At 40.3% G+C, this 23,794-nt stretch overlaps 1 protein-coding gene and 1 long non-coding RNA gene across 11 annotated transcripts in view; one reads left to right on the forward strand and one right to left on the reverse strand.

The window, feature by feature from the left end:
* The window catches only part of LOC101088888 (glycosyltransferase 6 domain-containing protein 1), a 43,909-nt gene extending 22,977 nt beyond the window's left edge, over nucleotides 1-20,932 (reverse strand). Inside the window, exons 1-6 of one of the 9 annotated variants that reach the window (XM_045043732.1) lie at nucleotides 20,652-20,932; nucleotides 19,857-19,942; nucleotides 17,462-17,584; nucleotides 15,824-15,877; nucleotides 8,504-8,638; nucleotides 1,709-2,411 (exon numbers count right to left, since the gene is read on the reverse strand). In XM_045043732.1, coding sequence (XP_044899667.1) covers nucleotides 2,390-2,411; nucleotides 8,504-8,638; nucleotides 15,824-15,877; nucleotides 17,462-17,584; nucleotides 19,857-19,942; nucleotides 20,652-20,672 — 441 coding nt within the window. In that variant the 5' untranslated portion in view covers nucleotides 20,673-20,932 and the 3' untranslated portion in view covers nucleotides 1,709-2,389. Of the gene's footprint in view, nucleotides 1-51; nucleotides 129-680; nucleotides 1,657-1,708; nucleotides 2,412-5,021; nucleotides 6,026-7,138; nucleotides 7,220-8,503; nucleotides 8,639-15,823; nucleotides 15,878-17,461; nucleotides 17,585-18,507; nucleotides 18,541-19,856; nucleotides 19,943-20,651 lie in introns of those variants that run through there. The other 8 variants (XM_019816456.3, XM_019816457.3, XM_019816460.3 and 5 more) reach the window with 8 other exon arrangements.
* The window catches only part of LOC102902291, a 69,196-nt gene that overhangs the window by 31,664 nt on the left and 13,738 nt on the right, over nucleotides 1-23,794 (forward strand). For both annotated transcript variants that reach the window (XR_441749.3, XR_441748.3), the window contains 2 exons: nucleotides 18,315-18,437; nucleotides 20,225-20,341. This is a non-coding gene — a long non-coding RNA (uncharacterized LOC102902291). The remainder of the gene's footprint in view (nucleotides 1-18,314; nucleotides 18,438-20,224; nucleotides 20,342-23,794) is intronic.

Consider the following 23,794-nt stretch of genomic DNA (forward strand, 5'->3'; position numbering starts at 1 on the left):
GGTAACAGGTTATGGTGTCTCATGTTCCCACACTTAAGCCAGTTTACAGACCTGGAGTCCCTCAACTGAAGAGGAGTCTATGTCACCCCAAGGGAGGACCTGTGGTCGTATAGTAGGATGACTGTGTCCTTGGAGGAAAATGCAGAATGGACATTAGGTCTGAGTTGACAATAATTTCTAGAGGCTAGAAGTAGCATGGTGATCTACTTAACAGAGTGAGTAGAAATCCATTTCCACTCACTTTAGTGGTAAATCCACTAAAATGGTAAATCAAAAGTTATATAACCCCGGGGCATCTGGGTGGCTCAGGCTCGGACCTGAAGCGTCCGACTCCAGTTCAGGTCATGATCTCGTGGTGTGTGTTTGAGCCCTGCGTTGGGCTCTGCGCTGACAGCTCAGAGCCTGGAGCCTGCTTCAGATTCTGTGTCTCCCTTTCTCAAAAATAAACGCCACTGCTCATGCTCTGTCTCTCTCTCTCTCTCAAAAATAAACATTTAAGAAAAAAGTTATATAACACCTCCCTGTGGAGATTGTAAAGATTAATGTTACCATTAAAAACTCAAACACTGCAGGCTGTTGATTTCTATCACATCCTTGTTTAATATCTAATAATATTAGATTAAGACAAATGGAATTGGATTGAGCTGAAGTTCGGAAGCTATTGAAACAGGTACACTTACCTGAGATTGTTTGATACCTTTGCTTGTTTGGCCGGTATAAGAGACAGATTCGTTGGTTGAATGCCTGGGAATCATTGTAAAGTTTCTCAAGTGGTGACTTCAATCACAGTAACTTCTCCTGGTGTCGTATGTTTGCTAGAGCAAATGAACACAGTCCCTGTTGTGTGGTCTACAGGTGACAGATACTTTTCCTTATATCCGTTAGTGTGGATTACCAAAAGCAGTTTGCTTTCACCTGGCAGAGACATCAGTAAACCTCCGAGTTATGTGAACTCTCCTGTGTTGTCATAATATTATCCTCAGCATCCTTGACCATGTGGACATCTCACAGGATACCATTATTAACATCATGCTGAGCATTTTGAGCAGAAAGGAGCAAGACTCTCAGATGTCATGCTAATACAAATGTGTGCCAGGAGGTGGAAGAGAAACCCCATAAAAATTCAGGGGCCTGACACACATCAGGCAAATTCTAGGCAAATTACTGCACCTTGTTGGTTCTAGGCAAATTACTGCACCTTGAACTACATGTCACCAAATCAGAGGCCTAAATATGCTCAGTGGGACTTTTTGGACATTAAAAGCAAGGTGTATTGTACTTGAGTGCCACTCAGACCTGTGTGTTGAGAAACCAATACCCTGCCAATTTTGAGTGAGACCCAGGGTGAGAGAAGGCCCTATGTCAGGCATTGTCTGCCAAGAAAGGTTCTGTGACCCTGAACAGGTTCATGTGGCAAATATAGATACTGGATAGGGCATTTTCCACGGCCAGGTAGAGAATACTAGGCACATGGGATTCTAAATTTACCTGAACTATGACCTCTCCTACCCACTGTGAACTTAATGCTTTCTGATCCAACAAAAAGCTTGGGTGTATGCAGCTGTAACCCATTATCAGTGGAAGTCATTTCTGTGAGATTGGACTCAGGCAGATTGAAAACTCAGTGACAAGAAAGTCTGAAGTTCTTTATGGGCTTCTGAAATAGGTACAGAGTGTAAGGATGTGAGTGTCCCATGAGAATACTCACCAAAGAGCAATCTTGGTAGATGAGACTCTCAATAATCAAGTAGAGAAAAATCTGTTCCGTGATGTCAGCCAGGCTCTTTCTGCAGCCATCACAGTGCTTTCTTGATGGCCCATGTACAAAGTGGCCTTGGTGGCAGAGACAGAGGCTATCCAGTGGCTCAGTAAGATAGACTTCCTCTCATCAGTGACGATCTGGCTTTCTCTGCTGCTAAACGTGCAACTACCCGGCGGCAGAGGCCTCCCTGAGTACATCATATGACACCTTTCTTCTGAGGGACTGTCTGGCCCCTGGCAGCATATTGGTAACCTTGGAGCTTTTCCATAAGGGAAGGAGAAGAAATTTGTCCCCAAACAAATATATTCTGGGTACAGATATACCTTCCTTTCCCATAGTGCTTCTTCCAGCACTACCGCTTGTGGACTTACAGAATGTTTTCTTCATTGCCTCTGCCAAAGAGAGAGAGTTTATTGGCAACTAAGTGCAACAGTGGGCTTCTGTCCATGGAATTCACTGGTCTTACCTTATAACTCATGACCCAGAAGCAGCTAACTTTGTGAAGCAGCCTACTGAAGCCTCAGTCACAGTATCAGCTCTAAGACAACACCTGGTGAGGTCGGGGTGCCATTCTAAAGGAATGTTCTAAAGGAATTAAATAGTAGTCACTAGGTCATATCGTCTTCCTCAAAGCCACAGTCCATGGGTCCTGGAACCAAGAAGTAGAGATGTGAGGCTTTGTTTTACAATTACACCAGATAATCTGCTGGAACCTTTTTTTTTTTTTTAATTTTTTTTTAACGTTTATTTATTTTAGAGACAGAGAGAGACAGAGCATGAACGGGGGAGGGTCACAGAGAGAGGGAGACACAGAATCTGAAACAGGCTCCAGGCTCTGAGCTGTCAGCACAAAGCCCGACACGGGGCTTGAACCCACGGGCCATGAGATCATGACCCGAGCCAAAGTCGGATGCTTAACCGACTGAGCCACCCAGGCGCCCCTGCTGGAACCATTTTTACTTTCTTTTCTGCAACCTTGGGCTCGATGAGTTTGAAGGTTCTCGTGTACAAGGAAACAAAATGATGGTCCTGTCCATGGGCGTCTGAGACTCCCCCCTGGCCATTTTTCATTCTCATTGTGCTGGATCAGCAGCCAGAGAAGGGGTCTCTGTACTGGATCAGGGAACTGATTATCAAGATGAAAGTCGGTTGCTACGCCACAATGGTGGAATGAGGGCTGTATCTAGAGTTCAAGGTGTTCCCTGGGAGCCTCTTAAACTACTTTATCCAACAGTCCTTGTTAAGGGAAAGCTGTGGCAATCTGATAAAGACCCACTAAAGACTCAGATTCTAAAGATTATAAGACTCAGATTATAAAGGAGAAGCTTTATATCATCTTCCTAGTAAGGAACCCTACTCATCTGAGCTTCCAGCAGAAAGTAAAGAATGTGGAATGGGTAGTGAAAGAAAGGAGTGATCAATATGAACTTGACCTTGGAACCAGCTAAGAAATGAGGACCACAGAAGGCATGTATATTTTTCTTATATTTATATTATAAGCATAAGTATACATTATCATATATATGTACCTTTTAATGTGTTAACCAATTATTTTCCCCTTTTCCTTCTCTTACAATTTTTTTTTTTCTAAATGAGTAGTATTAGTTATTCTTTACAATTTGGATCAGAGCTCACCAAACAATGAAGAGCCACATAGAGTCCTGAGGGAGAGGACCTCATATCATCCTGGATTCTTGGACATAATGAGGGAAACTATATCAGGCATTACTTTGGATTTCACCCTTCTGGGTGTGATTATTTACACAAAAGCTGGTTGCGTTTTGCATGGTAGAAACATGCAGTCATTTTATGGGAGTTAGGAGGAAGAGGATGAGTGCTTTGTGGCAACATGAGTGGACTGTGGTAGCCATTTGTCTGTTTACTCTCAGATTTCGATCTCATTTTCCCCACACTCTGCTCGGTGTGTCAGGGACCTCCATTTCCTAGACTCCACTGCATCCGACTACTGGATGGCACTGGCCAGTGGGAACAAAGGCAGACAGGACAGGAGAAGGAGAAAAGTCTGTACCTTTCTCTCGTCTCTGTCTCTGTCTCCTTTGGGTGACATCCTTAGCAGTGACTAGACTCCTCTCTTTGTTGTCCCCACCCATGCCAGGCAGCTCATGCTAGGTTCTGGCTCTTTGTGGACATTCTACAATTTTCCCTTCAGCCTTAGGAGTGCTATTGCCTTCATTGAAATAAAAATTAGGGGCGCCTGGATGGCTCTGTTGGTTGTGTCCGACTTCAGCTCAGGTCATGATCTCACAGTTTGTGGATTTGAGCCCTGCGTCGGGCTCTGTGCTGACAGCTCAGAGCCTGGAGCCTGCTTCGGATTCTGTGTTTCCCTCTCTCTCTCTGCCCCTTCCCCACTCTCTCTTTTTCTCTCTCTCTCTCCAAAATAAACATTAAAAATTTTTTTTTAATTATGGGTTGCTTCACTTTCTCTTGTGTGCACTTCAGCTCTGTTATGAGCTCTTGTATGTCCAGTTCCCTGTGTTAAATCTCCACTGTTAAATACTGAGGATAGCATTATCTGTTTTCCTAACTGGACCCTGACTAGTGGTAAAATCTTTGTGTGTGCCTGTATGTGTGCGTGTGTGTGATATAAATCAATTTGTGTAAAATACAAGTGTCACTGTGTGTGTGGGCGTTCATGTGGTGGGTATATAAATGCATATAAAAGGAATAGTGAGGGATAGGTTTTCAAAGGGAGAGTAAAGGAGGGGCTTTCAATTTTCTCTGTATCTATTACATTTTCTTTTAGTTTTTATAACAATCAATTTCATAGTTTCAAAACGCCTAGTTCTTTTTGAGTGACTCAGTTTCCTAAGTAATGATCCGTCCATCTGATGGCAGCTTTAACATCTTTAATGTTTTGCATAGACAGGATATTACTATAGTTGCAGTGACTTCTTATCCACACCTCCAGACAATCCCCTTTCTTTTTTATTTTTATTTTATTTTGTTAATTTTTTAGATTTAATCTTATTTGAGAGAGAGAGAGATGGGGGAAGAGGCAGAGGGAGAGAGAGAGAGAGAAAGAGGTAAAGAGAGAGAGACACAGAGAGAGAGAGAATCTTAAGCAGGCTCCATGCTCAGCACAGAGCTTGACAGGAGCCTTGATCCAACAACCCTGGAATCCTGACCTGAGCCAAAATCAAGAGTTGGACCGGCTGAGCCACCCAGGCACCCTGACAACCCCCTTTCTTAAGCAGTACAAGAAATGTGTATCTACATGGATCAATAAAAATATTTCAGGTTTCATTTTCTTGTGACAGATTCTATTTTGTTCAATGTAATCCAACAAGTAATATCTCCTCAATATTCACACAGGATATGAAATCATTGTATCTCCATCTGACGTCAGTACATTCATTCTGCAATTGCTGTATCCCATCTTATACAATTCACAATGAATATGAGAAGTATGACTATTCCATATTGGTGGTCTTGCCATTTTGCTAGTGATTTTTTTTTTTAGTGCTAAAATTTATCAAGTGCCAATTTCCTAAGGAATAAGACAAAAATGATGCTCTTATTTTCAGAAATCTGAAGGAAGTGCTATAAAACTACGATTTCACCCTAAGATGTTTATAATCCTTTTTAGCCCAAGAGAGTTTGATATCATGAATATTAATGATATCTGTTCTAGTAAAATCCCAGCAATATTCCGGTGATAAGAGCTTAGCAGGTTTGTGGAGAAAGAAATACTTATTTAAGTGGCTTTCATCATGCCATACTGCTTCAATGCTGTTTTTCTTGTCATTCATGATTCCTTTCAAGCACTCCCTGGCAATATTGAGAACTTGGGTAGGAGTGCCACCAAATACAGCAGCATGGTAATAAAAATCTCCCATGCCAGTAGGTATATATGCTTCTGATAACTCACTTCTTTCATATGGCACCTTTATCAGATCTGCCTTGTACCAGTAAGCATGTAACTGAGCCACTGACTCCCCCAGAGTCTCCACTCCATATTTCCTTACGAAGACTTGATCTACATCCATGCAGAAGAGAAAGTCGACTTCACGCTGGATATGATCTACAACATGTTCACTAATAGTCTTCATGCGCATCATGCTGACATCTTGCCATCTCTTCTCTCGCTTAATTTCAAACACTTTGATTGTACGGAGGGGACTCAGCTGTATCCAAGGCATCCTGGAGAAGTCATCTATCAGGACATAAATTATGACTTTATGGCCAACCATAAAAAACATATCTGCAGATAGTATAAATTTCCTCAAATAGTGGTCGATATATCTGTGAAGTAAACAAGAAATGATTAAGTTCTTTGTCTTCTATTGCAGTGAAATGCATACTACTTAAGTTACACTGGTCGTAGTTTGTCCAGAAATACTAGTAGGCAAACTAAATATTAGATACGCTTCTTGAGTTATATTTAAGTAGCGTAAAAGAAAGTGAAATTATCTGCCTTTCCTCTCCCTGATGGGGTTCTGTGGATCATGAGAAAAGAGGACTTCCTTACGAGGGGGAATGAAACATGGTGAGATCAGTAAATGGCACAGAGCCCTGTCGCAAGATGAGAGTCAGAGTCTTCAGGGTTGTCTGGGAGGAAGGAGCTTGTGTTGGGAATTGTAGGCAAGAAGGTCTTGGGTCCTTGCACGAGCAGTGATTGATGTCCGTGGCTTGCTTTATGAGGAGGAATTTATGAGGAGTCAATAATGCAGACATACATGCCTCAGCTTCAGATAATGTTTATATAATCATTAAAAATAAGTTCTGAATATTGATCTAAGTTTTAAGAAACATAGTAGATGGAGTCAGGAGAAAACTTTCTAGTTGGGAATATCTGAAGTTATGGTAATTTAATAATTAAAGCAAGATAAATTATGACAAATACCTCTTAAAATATTCTACTGAGTTGGAAGCTAGCAACCCAAATACAAAGAGATACCATTTATCCGCATTTTTTTATGGTTAATGCTTTTGTACTGTGTTCCAGAAATCCTTGCCTCCTCAAGGTAGTGAAAGTATGCTTCTATATTTTCTTTTAGTTGCTTTATTGTTTTCACTTTCACATTTAAGCCAGTTATCCATTTGAATTAATTTCTGTGTATGGTATAATACAGGGCTCTTTGGTATTGGTCTTTGCCTTCGATAGTAATCCTATTGGCCAAGAATGCCTGGGACTCACCTAGGCCCCTGCTGCTTGTGGTGAGACCCCCCACAGACATTTCCCTTACCAGCCAATGTTGTGGCTGGACCAGCCCACACTTACAAGATACTCCTCAGCAGCAACCATCAGAGAACTTTGAAAAAACAAAGTTCGTTACTCACAAGTCCTGGAGGGTACAAGGTAGGCCCAGGGCCACAGAACGAGGTCTTAGGTAAAGGGAGGGAAGGCAGCGATCCTTGGGGATTCTGCCTTTATTTGGCTGGGGGATGGGGTGCCAAGGCTTTCACAGCTTCACTCTTTATTGCAGAATTTGAAACCTAAGAGCAGGAATGAAAGTGCAGGAAGGAAAGTGTGGGGTCACTCAGGTGGTCAGGTTACCCAGGTTACCCAGGCCTTTCTAAAAGGGGAATTTCACAGGAGGGCCGACCTGCCTCTTTACCCAGTTGTTTAGCTAGTGACCAACCATGTTATAGCCCGCAGTATGTTTATTCAAGTTGGATGTCTTTGAAATGAGTGCCTCAGAAATCAAAAGTGTAATGTCAGGCATTCACAAGAAAAAAAAAAAGGTTATCATCAGGCACTTTCACTACTATGGTGAACTTATTTTTTAAAATTTTTTGAAAACTTTCTATTTTGGAATGATATTAGATTTATGTAACAGGTGTAACTGTATTATACAGAGTTCCCATATACACTCTATGCATCTTCCCCTAATGTTAGTATCTTATATAATCATAGTACATTTGTCAAAACTAGGAAATTATCAATGGTTAAATACTATAACTTAACCACAGATTTTGTTTTTTTTCACCTGTTTTGCCCCTAATGGGCTTCTAGTTTGCAAGATCCAATCCAGAATACACATTGCATTTAGTCATTATGTCTTGTTAGGCTCCTCCAATCTGTCTCCATGTCTCTCCGTGTCGTTTATAACCCTGACCATTTTGAAGAGTACTGATCAGGTATTTTGTAGAATGGCCCTCAGTTTGGGTTTTTCTGATGTTTTCTTAGGTAGAGATAATTTCAATACAGTCACATTTATCAACCTCTTCCTTTATGATTAGTATTTTCTGTATCTTGATGAAGAAATCCTTTTCTGTCTTGATTTCATTCAGATACACTGCGGTTTGCCCTTTAACTTTTGGTCTTTAAACTACTTGGGAAGTATGTTTGTATATGCTTGTATATGGAATGCTGTAGAAAGGTGCAATCGTGATTTTCCCATGCTGACATCAACTTTCTCCAGCATCATTTATGAAAGTCTTTCCCTACAGATCCACAATGCCATAGCCATGGTCTTGCACATTTGCATGGGTGTTTCTGTTTTATCATATTGGCTTATTTGCTCATCCCTGGATGATTGTGAATTTTATTGATTTTTTTTTTCAAAGAACCAGCTTTTTGATTCTTTGATTTTATTCTATGGATTTTCTGTTTTCAGTTTCATGGATTTCTGTTCTCATCTTTACTATTTCCTTACTTCTGTTTACTTTGGCTTTATTCCGTTCCACTTTTTCTAGATTTTTGAGGTGGGATTATTGATAATCTCCTATTTTGTATAATAAAAAGCTTGAATGTAAAGGACATTTGGCACTACCTACCTTCCTACGGCAAACACAGTCAGCCCCACAGTAATTTTATGTTTGGCATAATACTGTTCCAAAACTTCTTCATTGAAAGTGCCATGCCACACAACGGGAGCTGACCAGTTGGTGGTGGTCAGGTTCATGGATTGACTGTAAGAAAGACATAAGAATTGTAAACAAGATACCTTTTAATAAAACTGTGATAGATGTTACTAATATATAGAGCCTGTGTCTGGTTGCAGCATTTCCTTACTCCTAATCCAAAGCCTTGATGGTTATGACAACCCGGAGAAACAGCTTGTCAGAAATGGCCAGATCATTACAAAAGTATGTGTACAGGTTAGTTACACTGTGATTCCAAGATCTTTGAGGACACAGTTAAAACGTCACCCTAAGTATAAAGTAACAATAACTCTTATATTTGGACAAAATCTCCTGGTCTTAGGCTTTTTGACATTAATTACTTTCAGAGACCATATTTTGAAAAATGACCTTCCTAGGTTCATAATCTAAAATGCTGCCAGTGCTAATATTACTGCATACTGTCAGAATCAACTTTGTCAGAACTCTAGAAGGTAGCCAAAAGTTTAGAGCAATCAAGCAAAAGTTAAATCAAGAAAAGGATGACTCAACACAATAGAAGGAAAGGTTTGTGGTATTTTAACTTAGCCTTTGCACCAACTCACTCCCAGTATGGCATTGGTGTTGAAAACAGCAAACCATGTTCTCAGTTTGAGTATCTGCTTTGGGATGGAGAAGAGTGGATCTAATTCCAAAGGAAATGTGTTTGTCCATTTTGGCCCTAGAAGTCCCCAAAGGACTGGACTCCTAGTGCTTCCTTTTGTTTCACTTATCTCAGAACTCTCTCAAAATGGAAAAGTGGCTAAGTAGAGGGCAATTCTTGAAAACATTTTGAAAACAAACAAGCCCCTGCCATCTGAGGCAAGAAATTACAGTTGGAATAAACACTAGATATACTGAAATCCTGGGAGGAGAAAATTGGGAGAGAGTTCTTTGAAAAGTAAAGGCTTTAACAAGACCCCTTGTATAACGAGGAATTAAGAAATCCATACACGTGTTCAGGATTACATGCTCAGAAAAGATCCCTGAAGATCCTAAGATTTCACCTCTGGCTGATATTTAGGCTCAGTGTAAGCAGGAAGTGAAGACTAATGCAGAGTTGTAAACAACTGGGCTGTGTTGAAGGAGGGCCCAAACACAGAGCCAATCCTCAAAGACTGTAAGAGGGTTATTTTTTTCCCTCTTTCCTTTCCTTTCCCCTCTCTTCCCTTCCATTTCCTCCTTTCCTTTCCTTTCCTTTCCTTTCCTTTCCTTTCCTTTCCTTTCCTTTCCTTTCCTTTCCTTTCCTTTCCTTTCCTTTTTCTCCTTCCCCTCCTCCTCTTCCTCCTCCCCCTTGGAATTCTCCTCCTCCTCTGCCACCGTCATCTTCTTCTTCTTCTTCTTCTTCTTCTTCTTCTTCTTCTTCATCTCCTCATCCTCCTCTTACTCCTCCAATTATCCTCCAACCACCACCACAACCACCACCACTATGGCTCTAGGTATTTAAGGATATCTTTAACAAACCAGTAGCTGACCATAAGCTAAAGGAACAGAGACCTCTCAGACCAAACAAGACAAAGAATACAGTCTTTAAAAATAGTCTGGAAAAGTCACCAAACAGACAAATAACTACAATCCACAGCAAGCAAGAACAACAAACTCTGAGGAGGCAAAAGAATCCGAATTCCAAAGTAACGACATTATAATATACAAAATGCGTGTTTTCAACTAAAAATTATGAGGCATACAAGGAAACAAGAATGTGTGATGCATTGATGGGAGGAAAGAATTAACAAAAACTATCCCTGGTGAAGCCAGACATTGGGCTTACTATAACAAGACTTTAAATCAACTATTTTAAATATCCTGAAAGCCAAAGAAAACCATGGAAAAAGAACTAAAGGAAATCAGGAGAACGAAGGCTTAACAAGCAGAGAATGTGAATAAAGAGATAGAACTATAAAAAGGAACCAAATAGAAGTTCCGAAGCTGAGAAGTATAATAGCTGAAATAAAAAAACTTGCCATAGGATTTCAACAGCAGGCCTGAGCAGACATACATAGAATATTTTAATCAACAACAGAATACATATTCTTCTCAAATACACATGGGACATTTTCCAGGATAGATCATATGTTAGGCCATAAAACAAATCTCAATAAACTTAAAATGGTTGGAAACATACAAACTATCTTTTCCATTGACAGTGGAATGAAATTAACAACAGAAGGAAACCTGTAAAGTTCATAAATAAATGGAAATTAAACAAAACACTCTGAAACAACCAATGGGTCAAAGAAAAAAAATCACAAAGGGAATTAGAAAATACATTGAGATGAATAAAAATGAAAATACAACATACTAAAACTTATGGGATGCAGTGAAAAGCAGTACTCAGAAGGAAGTGTATAGCTGTAAACATCTGTTTTAAACAAGAAGAAAGATACCATATTGATAACCTAACCTTCCACCTTAAGGACCTAGAAAAAAAGCAAACTAAACCCAAAGCAAGAAGAAGGAAGAAGTAATAAGGACTGGAGCAGAGACAGCGGGCATAGAGGAAAAGAAAAACATGACAGAATTAATGAAGCCAATAATTGGTTCTTTGAGAATATCGATAAAATTGACCAATTTTTAACTAGACTGACTGAAACCAAAAATCCAGAAATGACTCCAATTATTAAAATCAGGAGTGGAAATGGAGACACTACTACAGACCTTACAGATAGAAAAAGCCTTATAAGAGAATACTATGAGCAATTGTACATGAACTTATTAGATAAATAGATGAAATGGACAAATTCCTAGAAACACACGAACTACCAGAGCTAGTTGAAGAAGAAATAGAAAAATTTAATAGACCTGGAACAAGGCAACAGAATTAATAAAAATAATTGGATTGGTAATCAAAAATCTCCCAACAAAGAAAAGCCCAGGACCAGATGGCTTCATTGGTGAATTCTACCAAACATATAACAGATTAACACCAATCGTTCTCAAAGTCTTCCAAAGAAATTGAAGAAGAGAGAGCATTTTCTAACTCATTCTATGTGGCCAAAATTACTGATACAAAAGCCAGGAAAAAACACCTCAGGAAAACTGTAGACTAATATCTATTATGAATAAAAATGCAAAAATCCTCAACAAAATATTTGTAAACTGAATCCAACAGTATATTAAAATCTGAAGTGAGATTTATTCCAGGAATGCAGGCTGGTTCAACCTATAAATACCAAAAACAAACAAAACAAAACAAAAAACAAACAAATACCAATCTATGTAAAACACCATATTAATAAAATGGAAGAAAAAACCCCACATGATCATCTTAAGTGATGTAGAAAAAGCATTTGACAAAATTCCCACAATCCTGCATGATAAAAATACCCAACAAACTAGGAACAGAAGGGAAATTCCTCTACATGATAAAGGGCATCTTATGTAAAACTCACAGTTGACATCATACTTATTTTTGAGAGACTGAAAACTTTTCCTCTAAAATCAGGAACAAGACAAGGCTGTCTGTTTTATCCACTTCCTTTCAACATTGTACTGGAGGTTTAGGGAAGTTGGGCAAGAAAAGGAAATAAAAGGCATCCAAATTGGAAAGAAAGAAGTAAAACTATCTCTACTAATAGAGAAGATTCTCAGCAGTCTTCCAAAAAAAATCTATTAGAACCAGTAATTGTTGCAAGATACAAGATCAACATGCAAAAATCATTTATATTTCCATACACTAGAAACGAACCATCTGAAAATAAAATTAAGAAAACATTTTCATTTATAACAGGAACAAAAAGAATAAAATATTTAGGAATACACACAACCAAAGGAGGTGCAAGACTGATACAATGAAAACTATAAGACATTGTTGAAAAAGATTAAAGAAGGCCTAAATAAATGGAAAGACATCCATGTTTATGGAATGGAGACTTCATATTGTTAAGATGGTAATACACCCCAAAGTGAGCTACAGATTCAATGTCATTTCTACATGTACTGCATTAAATACTAACCCTCCCCCCAATTCAAATCCACTTGGAACTTCAGAATGTTACCTTATTTAGAAATAGTGTCTTTGCAGATGTAATTAATTATGATGACATCATTCTGAATTAGGTTGGGCTTGTGAATCCAATGACAGGTGTTCTTTTAAGATGAAAGGGCACATAGAGGAGAGATACAGATAAGGCCATGTAGAGACCGAGGCAGAGACTAGAGCTATGCTTTCACAAGCCAAAGAATGCCTGGGGCCACCAGAGTCTTCAAGAGATAGGAAGAATTCTTCTTTGGGGCTTTAGAGGGAACGTGGCCCTGCTGACACCTTGATTTTGGATTTCTGGACTCCAGAGTTGTGAAGAAATTAATTTATGTTGTTTTAAGTCATGTAGTTTGTTGTGATTTGTTATAGCAACCCTGGGAAGGTAATACACTATCACTTTTCTAACTGCTAATTTAATTTAATTTAATTATTTTTGCTGAAATGAACACACTGAGCCTAAAATTCATAAGGAATTGTAAGGGACCTCAAATAGCCAAAACAATTTTGAAAAAGAAGAACAAAATTGGAGGACTCACACTTCCAGATTTCAAAGCTTACTGCAAAGATACAATAATCAAACCAGTGTGTTATTGACATAAGGATAGACATATATAGGTCAATGGAATAGAACTGAGTCTGTAAAAAGCCCATACAACTATGATTAGTTAATTTAATTTTTTTTTCAACGTTTTTTATTTATTTTTGGGACAGAGAGAGACAGAGCATGAACGGGGGAGGGGCAGAGAGAGAGGGAGACACAGAATCGGAAACAGGCTCCAGGCTCCGAGCCATCAGCCCAGAGCCTGACTCGGGGCTCGAACTCACGGACCGCGAGATCGTGACCTGGCTGAAGTCGGACGCTTAACTGACTGCGCCACCCAGGCGCCCCATGATTAGTTAATTTTAAATAAAGGGTGCCAAGACCATTCAATGGGGGAAAATAGTCTTTTTAACAAATTGTGCTGAGACCACTGGATATCTACAGTAAAAAAAAATGAAGTTGCACTTATCTCCCACCATGGATAAACGTTAATGCAAAATGGATCAAAGACTTAAATGTAAGAGCAAAAATTATAAAACTCTTAGAAGAAAACTACAGTAAATTTTCATGATCTTAGATTTGGTAATCATTTCTTAGATGTGACACCAAAAGCATGGGAATCAAAAGAAAAAAATTAGATAAATTAGACTTGCGCAGAAAACAAAATTTTGTGCATCCAAGGACACTAACAAGAAAGCAGAAAGGAGACCCATAGATAGAAACTGGCATTTTACAAAAGTAAATATCCAAGTGGCCAATATTCATGGGAAAAGGTGTTCAACCTTGATGGTCATCAAGGAAAAGAATGAAAACAGAATGAGAATTGTTGTACAGTTGGAAGAAAAAGATTCTATTGGGGCGTCTGGGTGAGTCAGTCAGTTGAGCGTCCAACTCTTGGTTTCAGCTCAGGTCATGATCTCTTGGTTTCATGGGTTTGAGCCTCGCATCTGGCTCCGTGCTGACAGTGTGGAGCCTGCTTGGGATTCTCTGTCTCCCTCTCCCTCTCTGTCCCTCCCCGACTCATGCTGTCTCTGTCTCTGTCAAAATAAATAAATATATTTTTTAAAAAAGATTCTATTAACTATTTCAGAACCTGTTATGGACTGAACACTGTCTCCCCCAAGTTCATATGTTGAAACCCTAATCCCCATTGTGGCTATTTAGAGACAGGGCCTTCAGGGAGGTAATTCAGGTCAAATGAGGTCATAAGGGTGGGGCCCAAATTCAATAGGACTGGGCACAGAAAAAAGTCCCGGTGAGGACAAGAAAGCCCAGGAGAGAGGCCTCAGGGGAAACCGAACTTCCCACACCTTGACCATCCACTTCTAGCCTCCAGAAGTGGGAAGAAATAAATTTATATTGTTTAAGCCAAAAAAAAAAAATGCAGTGAAAACTGAATTTTATTGGTAGTCAATTTGGAATCTGTGTAAATGATTATATGGTTTTCTCCTTTGTTCAATTGTGACGAATCGTCACTCTGACTTACAAGGATATGCCTTACTTGTCTTGTGAGTGGGATCCTGTGCCAGTTATTAAGCTAACATCTTTCGTAACTAAACCCACCGCACTATGCTGGGCTTTCTTATATTGAGCCAGGACTCCGCAAACCACATCTCTTCTTTGCCAGCAGGCACCCTGTTAGGCTCTGCTAATAGAGGGCACTGGAGGAAAATTACAAGCCTGGGGGAAGAAGGAACTTGCTCTTTCCTGTTTCCAGGGGGCTCCTTATCTGCCTCCTCCTCCTGCAAGCCTCCACCACCGAGATATAGTTCCATCTGGATCCAGATTTCAGCTTTTCCAACACTGTCAAACCCAGCCTCATTGTGCCCCTCCGTAGAGGTCTGGCTCCTTGTCCCAAGAGACCTTTCTGGAGCCTGGTGGTACCAGCACCAGTTGAGTGGGTCTTAAACTCACTGAGTTTAAGCTCTCCAAGTTTCTAGGGTTTAACAATTTTGGCCTCTTCCTTCTGTTTCTTCAGCCCTTTTCCTGGGGAAAATAGTTACTTCCTGTGGTTGTTCCCCCCATGACACCTTAGAATTCTCTTTCCAGACTTTCCAGTTACTTATACTAGTTAACAACTAACTAGGTAACTTTATACTAGTTAACAGTTCTTTGTATGAAATGCTTTTTTAAAATAACCGGTGTGCTTTATGTGTCCTTGTTAGATCTGACAAAAGTTGTAATATCATAGGAGGATGGTTCATGGACCATTATCCAATCATGATCTTAGCTGGACATCTCCTTTCAAAGTTTTAATTCAGACAAGTCCTGAAGCCCTGCACCACCAAGGAGAAAGACACGTGGGTACAGTAAGGAGAGCGAGGCAGAGAGGCTGGAGGAAAGCTGCTGTATGAAAGTGTGAAGTGCACAGACGACCCATCTATCTGACGTGGGCTTTGGTTCCCTCGTTGGCGAAATGAGGAGAATCAAGCAAATGATCAAACATGGACCCTTCACATTTTGACCTGCCATAATGTTAGGGCCATTGGGTTTCTGTCATCTATACTCTCATTTATGAAGGATGTGGGCCTTAATGTCCACTGGGACACTGCTTATTTTTTTGTAAGGTAATCAAAGATCAATCTCCCGCCCAACAGTTGGAAGGCCAGTTGTAAGTATTATTGACACAGTGTTAGTTTCTACTGGGCAATCTACGGATTAATCTCACATATGTTTGACTTGGAGTTCTTACCTGGGAGAAAACCAGTCTGAAAGCTTTAATTCCTTTGATGGACTGTTCATAGACCTATCAGAAGAAGTAATGCAAAGAATCACACTATATCTAGTTGAGCTTGAGATAATTGAATGTCTACCAAATCAAGGGTTATATTATGATATGATGTAAAATGTGAGATAAGCATGAAGCACTAAGAAAAGCAGTGATGAACTTTGATGGTAGTGGCATGGAAAATCATGATTTCTAACCTTGACTGAGGCTCTGTGCTGCCCAGAAATCTTTATGTGTTTCTACAGTGCTCATTCTCCTTCTTCTCACTGATAAATAGCAGTCATCACATGAAACCTCCTTCAATTTTCAGCCACCTCGCCTCCAAATTCATCTAGAGTACTGATTCCCCCCCCCCCCCATTGCACTGGAAATAGATCCCTACTATCTGTCTAAGGTTAGCCTTAAATATCCTGTCTGCTCAGAAGCCCTGATTTGAGAGTCATTCTCAGAAAGGTTTTCCCTAGGCTTTCTATTTGATCGATTGACATGCTTGCGGGCATTTTCCTGTGGTTTCAAATTTGTATGTGCAACTAGACTTCTCCCGGGAATTTAAGGCTCAGACATCCACCTGCATTCTGAAGTCTCCTGCCTGAAGTTCGCACAGATACCACGAGAAGAAGATGCTTAATGTGGAAGTCATCATGTCTTCCCCACAGTAGGAACCCTTCAAATGTTGCTTTATCTCACTGGCTCCACTTGGATTAGCAAGGCAGAAGTGTGAGAATCATTCTACACTCAGAGCATTCCCTAAATCCCAGCCCCAGATCCATCTTTAAACCCTGCTGGTTTTATCTCCAAAACATCTCTCAAATCCATTCCCTATCTTCATTCTCTGCCACCGCATGACTCCAAGTCACCACCATCTCTTATTCGGGCTATTGCAGTGGCCTTCTAATTGGTCTCATCGTCTGTGCACTTTAATCAAGACTTTGCAGTATGAAAAATGTTAAAGGTGTGCAAACTGAAAGAGAATAGTATAATGACCCTCCATATTCCGATCCCCCCAAATTAACACTGTGATACCCTCTCTGCCTGTCCTTGTCCTGGCCCTTTGCAACCCATTCTCCATATGTCCACTCTGCTTCCTCTATCATGTTCCTGAAGCTCCAGTTGCTCCCATGTTATTCTTCTGTTTAACAGTGTTCAGTGGCTTCCCATTGGCCTAAGGATCATGTTCACACTCCTTCTATGGCCATAACATTCTGCATAATCTGACCCTTCACCTTGTTCTAGCCACATCTCCTACGGGGCCCCACAATTAGAATGTTCCAGACTCACTGGCCTTTTTAAGTTTCCTTAAACACTCCACGCTTCAACCAGCTAATTCTCACACAGCCTTTAGGTCTTATTTTAAATATCCTCACCTACGGGAAGTATTCCCTAGCCAGCTAGAGGAGGTTAGATTCCCTTCATTAATAGCTAATACTTATGGAATACTTTCCCGAGTGTTATCTAATTTAATCCACCCCTATGAGATAGGTACTGCTATTATTATCATCCTCAATTTACTAGACAAGGAAACTGAGGCACGTGGACCTATTATTCTCTTGTCCATAGTCACACAGCAGGTGGAAAGACCAGAAGTTGGGCCGGGGTCCTTACTTCCTCCTTGCTATACACTCCAATGGCACCCCGGCTAACACATCTTTGGAGAGTTGGTCCTGGGCTGAGTTAACGAGGGGCAGCTGTGGAGCTGAGGCGTACGTCACAAGTCCGTCTTTGTGCCTGTGTACACAGATAGGAGTACTGCGGCGTCCAGGGTGTGACTGAGACGTGGCCTTCTACGCAGGCACCCGCCTTATCGACAGCAAGGACTTTGGTTACTGAGTATCGGTGTGTTAGGGCTTTAGAATCACGATGCGAAGAAGACCTAATATTCATGATGGAATGATTGTCAGATTGTGTTGCATTGTGTACATTTTATCAGAAAACACTTTAATTCATTTTTTCTCCCAGCCTCTGCTGCAGCAGACCTTCCTTGCACGTTCCCACCTTTGTCTACAGGTTTTCCTGCTGTTTTCAGGTGGTTGACTGTGAGCCACGGCTCCGTCTGGGGGAAACATACTCTCCCATGAAAACCATCTTACTACATCATTTTCATGCACAGAGCAGCTCACCTGCATGTAGAGTCATGGTCTTAGCGGGAGTGTTGGACCGCATAGAACCAACTGAGACAAGGCCCTTGGACACAACAAGCATCAGAAAGGAAGCTTCTTGCACTTCATTAGGAATTTGGGTCTTACACAATCTTTGGGGAACTTTTCCTCTCCACGTACATTCTGATAGTGTGATTTTGTAGGGGGCTTGTGGTTAATACAATCTCCCAAGAGTCTTTTGGCTGAAACTTTTCTCCTGTGTGATTTCCCGGAGCTTTAAAAGACCCAGGATTCCTGGAAGCTGGGTTCTGTTTCCTGTAACACGTTTCCTCTAACCAGTTCTAACTCCTCCATTACAGATGGCACCCCGCCAGTCTGCTCTACTTTGACTCCTAGTACTCTGACCCTAAAGGAGCATCTCCAACATACGTTAGTAAAATTGCTTTGGTTTACTGTTGCCTGGAGGAACCAAGGACTTGCAGGTACTCAACTGCCCCCAACGGGTTTCGTCCTCAAAGAAGAGGTCATAGCATATTTGTAAATAGGACTTACCAGCACCGATATATCTTCTGTAGTTTTTTTGTGCTTAGGATAAACAAAAAAACATTACATTACTTATAAACTTACATAAGATGTTTCCATATTTAAGATGACTAGAGTTATACTCCAGCAATCCATTCATTGTATTCCCTAACATTACCAAATATTCAATGAACACATAATATGGACAAAATATTTGTGTCCCCCTCAAATTTGAAGGTTGACATCCTAACCCCCAACATGATGGCATTAGGAAGTGGGGCCTTTGGGACATGATTGGGTTATGAGGTTGGAGCCCTCATGAGTGGGATTAGTGGCCTTACAAAAGTGATACCAGAGAACTCCCTCATCCCTTCGACCATGTGAGGACACAGCAAGAAGGTGGCTGTCCATGAACCAGGACACCAAGTCTGCCAGCGCCTTGATCTTGGACCTCTCAGCCTCCAGAACTGTGAGAAATAAATTTCTGGCGTTCATAAGCCATCCTGTCCATGGTATTCTGTTACAGCAGCTCGGACGGACTAAGACATATACCATGTGCCAAGGACATTGTTGGTTGCAGACATACAGTAATGAGCATGATCAAAAAATCACCACAGTTAAGGACTTCACACACTAGATCTTAAAAAAAGAAAACCTAATTCTTTGAGTTACAAATGAAAGAAAAACTTAATACTCGAAACGATGGAACTTGCTGATGGCCAATGAAATCTTTCTACTTGTGTACGTATGTGGACTGCAAATACCATACCTAGTGCCAGAAGCCACCAATATTAGGGATGTCTCTTTAAAAAGATGACGCCTGGGGCTCCTGGATGGCGCAGTCGGTTAAGCGTCCGACTTCAGCCAGGTCACGATCTCACGGTCCGTGAGTTTGAGCCCCACATCAGGCTCTGGGCTGATGGCTTGGAGCCTGTTTCCGATTCTGTGTCTCCCTCTCTGTCCCTCCCCCGTTCATGCTCTGTCTCTCTCTGTCCCAAAAATAAATAAAAACGTTGAAAAAAAAATTTTTTTAAAGATGCCGCCTATTTAAAAATGGCACTTTCTCCAACACTTACTAACTGCCTTAATTACATGGTTACTGTGTTGGTAGCTTAGCATTGTTCTCACACAAACGGGCCTACAAACATTGTGGTCAGCCCTGATCCCATTAGAAACTAAGAACTTTTATGCTGAGGGTTATGTTTATGCTGATATATTTGAATGCCATTTGGATATTTTGGGGTATATTGGATTGGTATATATATACGGGGGTATATTTGGAGGCTGATTTTATTCAGAGGGTGAACCTATCACTTTTCTGACGTACTAGATCTTTATCAAACCCCAGAATAAAATATACATTACTTTTTAAAAATTACCTGACATGATACTGTCTGTACAAAGCCCATAAAAACAATAAAAGTAATAGCAGTTGACTTGTTTTTCTTCTGTATTTCATCCTTTCCTAAGAGGAAAAAGAAACAGATAAAAATAGATTAAATACAGTACAATGAATACAGAGTAAGCTGTGTTGAATTGTGACTCTCCATGACTTTAACTAGCTGATTTAATATATATTGGCTAGGAATTAAGGCACCTCTGGTCCTTGGATGTCTCTCTATTTGAAAATAGAGTTAAGCCTGCGGAGACACTTTTTATGGGAGCCAGCTGCCCGAAGCCAGGACATTAGCTTGTCTAAGCTGGCCTTGATGCAAGAGATTTTATAAACTTCATTTGTCTTTTCTAGAGTACACAAGGCTTTTCCTGCAGAAGAGAAAAATACAAATGCCACTTCCCAGCCTAACTCACAGAGCGTGGTGTCAGAGAAAAGAGAAAAATGAGAAAATACTTGGACTTCAAAGAGGTATGTAGTTATGAAGGAACTATCTTTAGTGAAATAGTATTATGAAGTTCATCATCCCAAGACAGATGATAGGACTGATAACAGCATAAAATAGATGCTCCTTCTCAAAAGTATTTGAATATAAAATTGATTCCAAGCATGGGCTAGAGGCTAAACTATAAAGTTGAGATTATTTGTACATTGACTTGATATTTTAGCCATCAAGTTTGTAAAGCTCCTTTGTGATATTTCGTCTGTGCAATATGAAATTGTGTGCAGAGAAGGAGTTGAATGTGTCTCGATTCGGCTGAAATGAAGGACAAACTCTTACCTTTTGTTTCCCTAAGATCATATAGGACTTTTACACGGTTTCTTCCTTGGATACTCAACACTTATGGCATGGTGGTTTGGGAAGGCATGTGGAAAATCTCAAGTGGGCAGACAGTTTTCAAGCAGGACCTTCTGAGACCTTTGAAAAGTCACGAATCAGATACCCTGGTAGTGGTTCTTCGGCACTCCCCAGTTTGCCTGCTTATTATTTCAGTCTTCTGGAATGATGATGTCATCACATTCTCTTTTGATGATGAAAGAATTAGATACTTACAATCATAACAATTCATGAGCCAGTAGCTTCTCTTTGACATTACCAAGGGGCTAGATTTTTCTCCCATTTAGGAAACAAACAAACGTAGGATCATTGAAGTTCTTTTCTTTACTTGAGGTTTTTTTAAACCTTCTACTACATTTTTAATTGAAGTACAACTTACATAACGTAAAACACATGCAATTTAAGTGTACAGTTTATTGTGTTTTTTTTACACATGTACATGTATATGTAAAAACTATTAATTAAGACACAGAACGTCTCCATGACCCCAGTATTTTTTTCTTGTGCCCCTTTGAGTCAGTACCGTCTCCCCGCCCAGGAAATCAGTGTTCTGATTTCTATGACTACAGCTGAGTTATTCCTGCTGTGGAAGGTCATATAAATAGTGTTGCATGACAGGTACTCTGCATTTGGTTTTTTTTCACTCATGGGTTTGCAACTCATGTATGTTGTGCGTATCTTATACATACCAAAAAGTTAATTCAAAACAAATTATAGATCGAACCGTACAAGCTAAAGCCACAAGCTTTTAGAGAAAAACATAGGAGGGTATCTTTCTAACTTGGGGATAGATAAAGGTCTCTTAGGAGGTGACAGAAGACAATAACTAAAAAAATGATAAGTTATTACCTCATTATAATTAGAAGACTTTTGCTTGTCAAAAGACACCATTAATAAATTAATAATGATCCATTACTACTCACAAATGGTTTATAGTAACCTAAATGATACATACCAATACATGATTCATTCAGGAAATAAAATCTGTATTAATGTTAGAAGGTTTGTTTGTTTGTTTATTGTTTTTTTTATTTAGAGAGGGAGAGAGAGTGTGAGCAGGGGAAGGGCAGAGAGGGGGATAGGGGAGAGAGAATCCTAAGCTGTGCTGACAACACAGAGCCTAATGAGGGGCTTAAACCCATGAACCGTGAGATCATGACCTGTACCAAAATCAAGAGTCAGCAGCTTAACAGACTGAGCCACCCAGGTGCCCCTAATGTTAGAAGTTTTCTGTTGATCTCCATTAATCCTAGAAAAAAAGGAGGGTGGTGAAGGATGATAACAAAATTAAATTAATACAGAATTAGAATGTTTTGACTCATAGGAAAGTAAATTATACAGTCCAATGCCCCCAGAGATGACAGTCATGAATTCTAGAAGGGAAAATAAAATAAAAATTAAATAAAACTATTTGAAGGCAAAAGAGATGGACCGAAACCAGGCTGCTCCTTGAAAGGAGGGAAATGTACTGGGTAAAGTTTACATTTATACAACTTTTCATTTTGAGGTTATCTCCCAATTTACACGGAAGTGGGTAGCTAGAACTCAGAGAAAGACTTGAGTCAGGATGAAACTGGTAGATGTCAAGGAGGCTGAAAAGTAATAAAGAAAATCCCAGAAAGAGGATCACAAAACGGAGAACCCCCAAATCTGCATAGAAACTGACTTAAATCCTGGATGACAACTAAACTGTCCATGAAGAGGAAAAACTAGTTTCCCCAGGAAATAGCAAAGTTGGAAATTGAGCAATTTCCACTTACGCCCCCTGCAGGATAAATGGAGTTTGGAATTTGAGTCCAGCCCAGGTAACTATCTGTCCACACAAGAATCAACACTCTTCAGAGGAAAATGAGAGAATCCCGAGTCTCTACGTGTCATCTATAATGTCAGGCATACATTTCGGAAAAGTTGACAGACATGCCAAGAAACAGAAATATGTGACCCATAGTGAAGAGAAAGAGATCCCAATATAACTCAGGTGTTAGAAATGGTAAACACAGGGGCTCCTGGGTGGCTCAGTCGGTTGAGCCTCCGACTTCGGCTCAGGTCATGATCTCACAGTCCGTGAGTTCGAGCCCCGCGTTGGGCTCTGTGCTGACAGCTCAGAGCCTGGAGCCTGTTTCAGATTCTGTGTCTCCCTCTCTCTCTGCCCCTCCCCTATTCATGCTCTGTCTCTCTCTGTCTCAAAAATAAATAAACGTTAAAAAAAGAAATGGTAAACACAGACCTTAAAGCAACAATTATAAAAATTTTTGAGGATTTATTGGAAAACTTGACTAAAACAAATGAACATACAGGAATTTCTCAGCAAAGAAATGGAAGCTATTTAAAAACAGACATTCTAGGGACACTTGGGTGGCTCAGTCAGTTAAATGTCTGACTCCTGATTTCGGCTCAGGTCATGATCTCATGGTTCGTGGGATCAAGCCCCATGTCGGGCTCCCTGCTGTCAGCGCAGAACCCGCATGGAATCCTGTGTTCCCCCTCTCTCTCTGCCCCTCCCCTGCTCACACTCCCTCTCTCAAAAATTAATCAACATTTTAAAGAAATCTAAGAAAAATGGACATTCTAGAACTTTAAAAGTACCATATTTGAAATGAGGATGTCAGTGGATGGGTTTACAAATGGATTGTATACAGTAGAAGAAAAGGTCAGTGAAAGGAAAGACAGATCAATGCTAACCATCTGTGAAAAAGAGAGGAAATGAAAATCCATTTACATTTACACTGCAGTCAGAAGCCACCTTAGCCATCCACATGCAGAAATTTCCACACTCTCTCATTACGATAGTCTCTCCAAGAGGAGGGCCTTCTGGAGGAGGGAAAAAGAAAGGGAAGCAGTGTCTGGTGGTTCAGCAAATAGGGTGGCGAGGCATGAGCCGGCATAAGAATGTTCAAAACCTGTTTTAAAGCCCATCGACTTTCAGGAGGTGTTTGAGATGGCTTACTGTTAAGAAGGTATAAGCAGGGATACAACACAAGCATTTTTTTTAAGGCAACAGAAAAAGAAACACTTATTTAGTCACTTAGGTCGGTGTTTTCACATGACCTTGGACGTCCTTGCCACTTCATCAGAATGAAGGTTTA

This window comes from Felis catus, chromosome D4 (assembly GCF_018350175.1).
Source record: "Felis catus isolate Fca126 chromosome D4, F.catus_Fca126_mat1.0, whole genome shotgun sequence".
NCBI lineage: Eukaryota > Metazoa > Chordata > Mammalia > Carnivora > Felidae > Felis > Felis catus.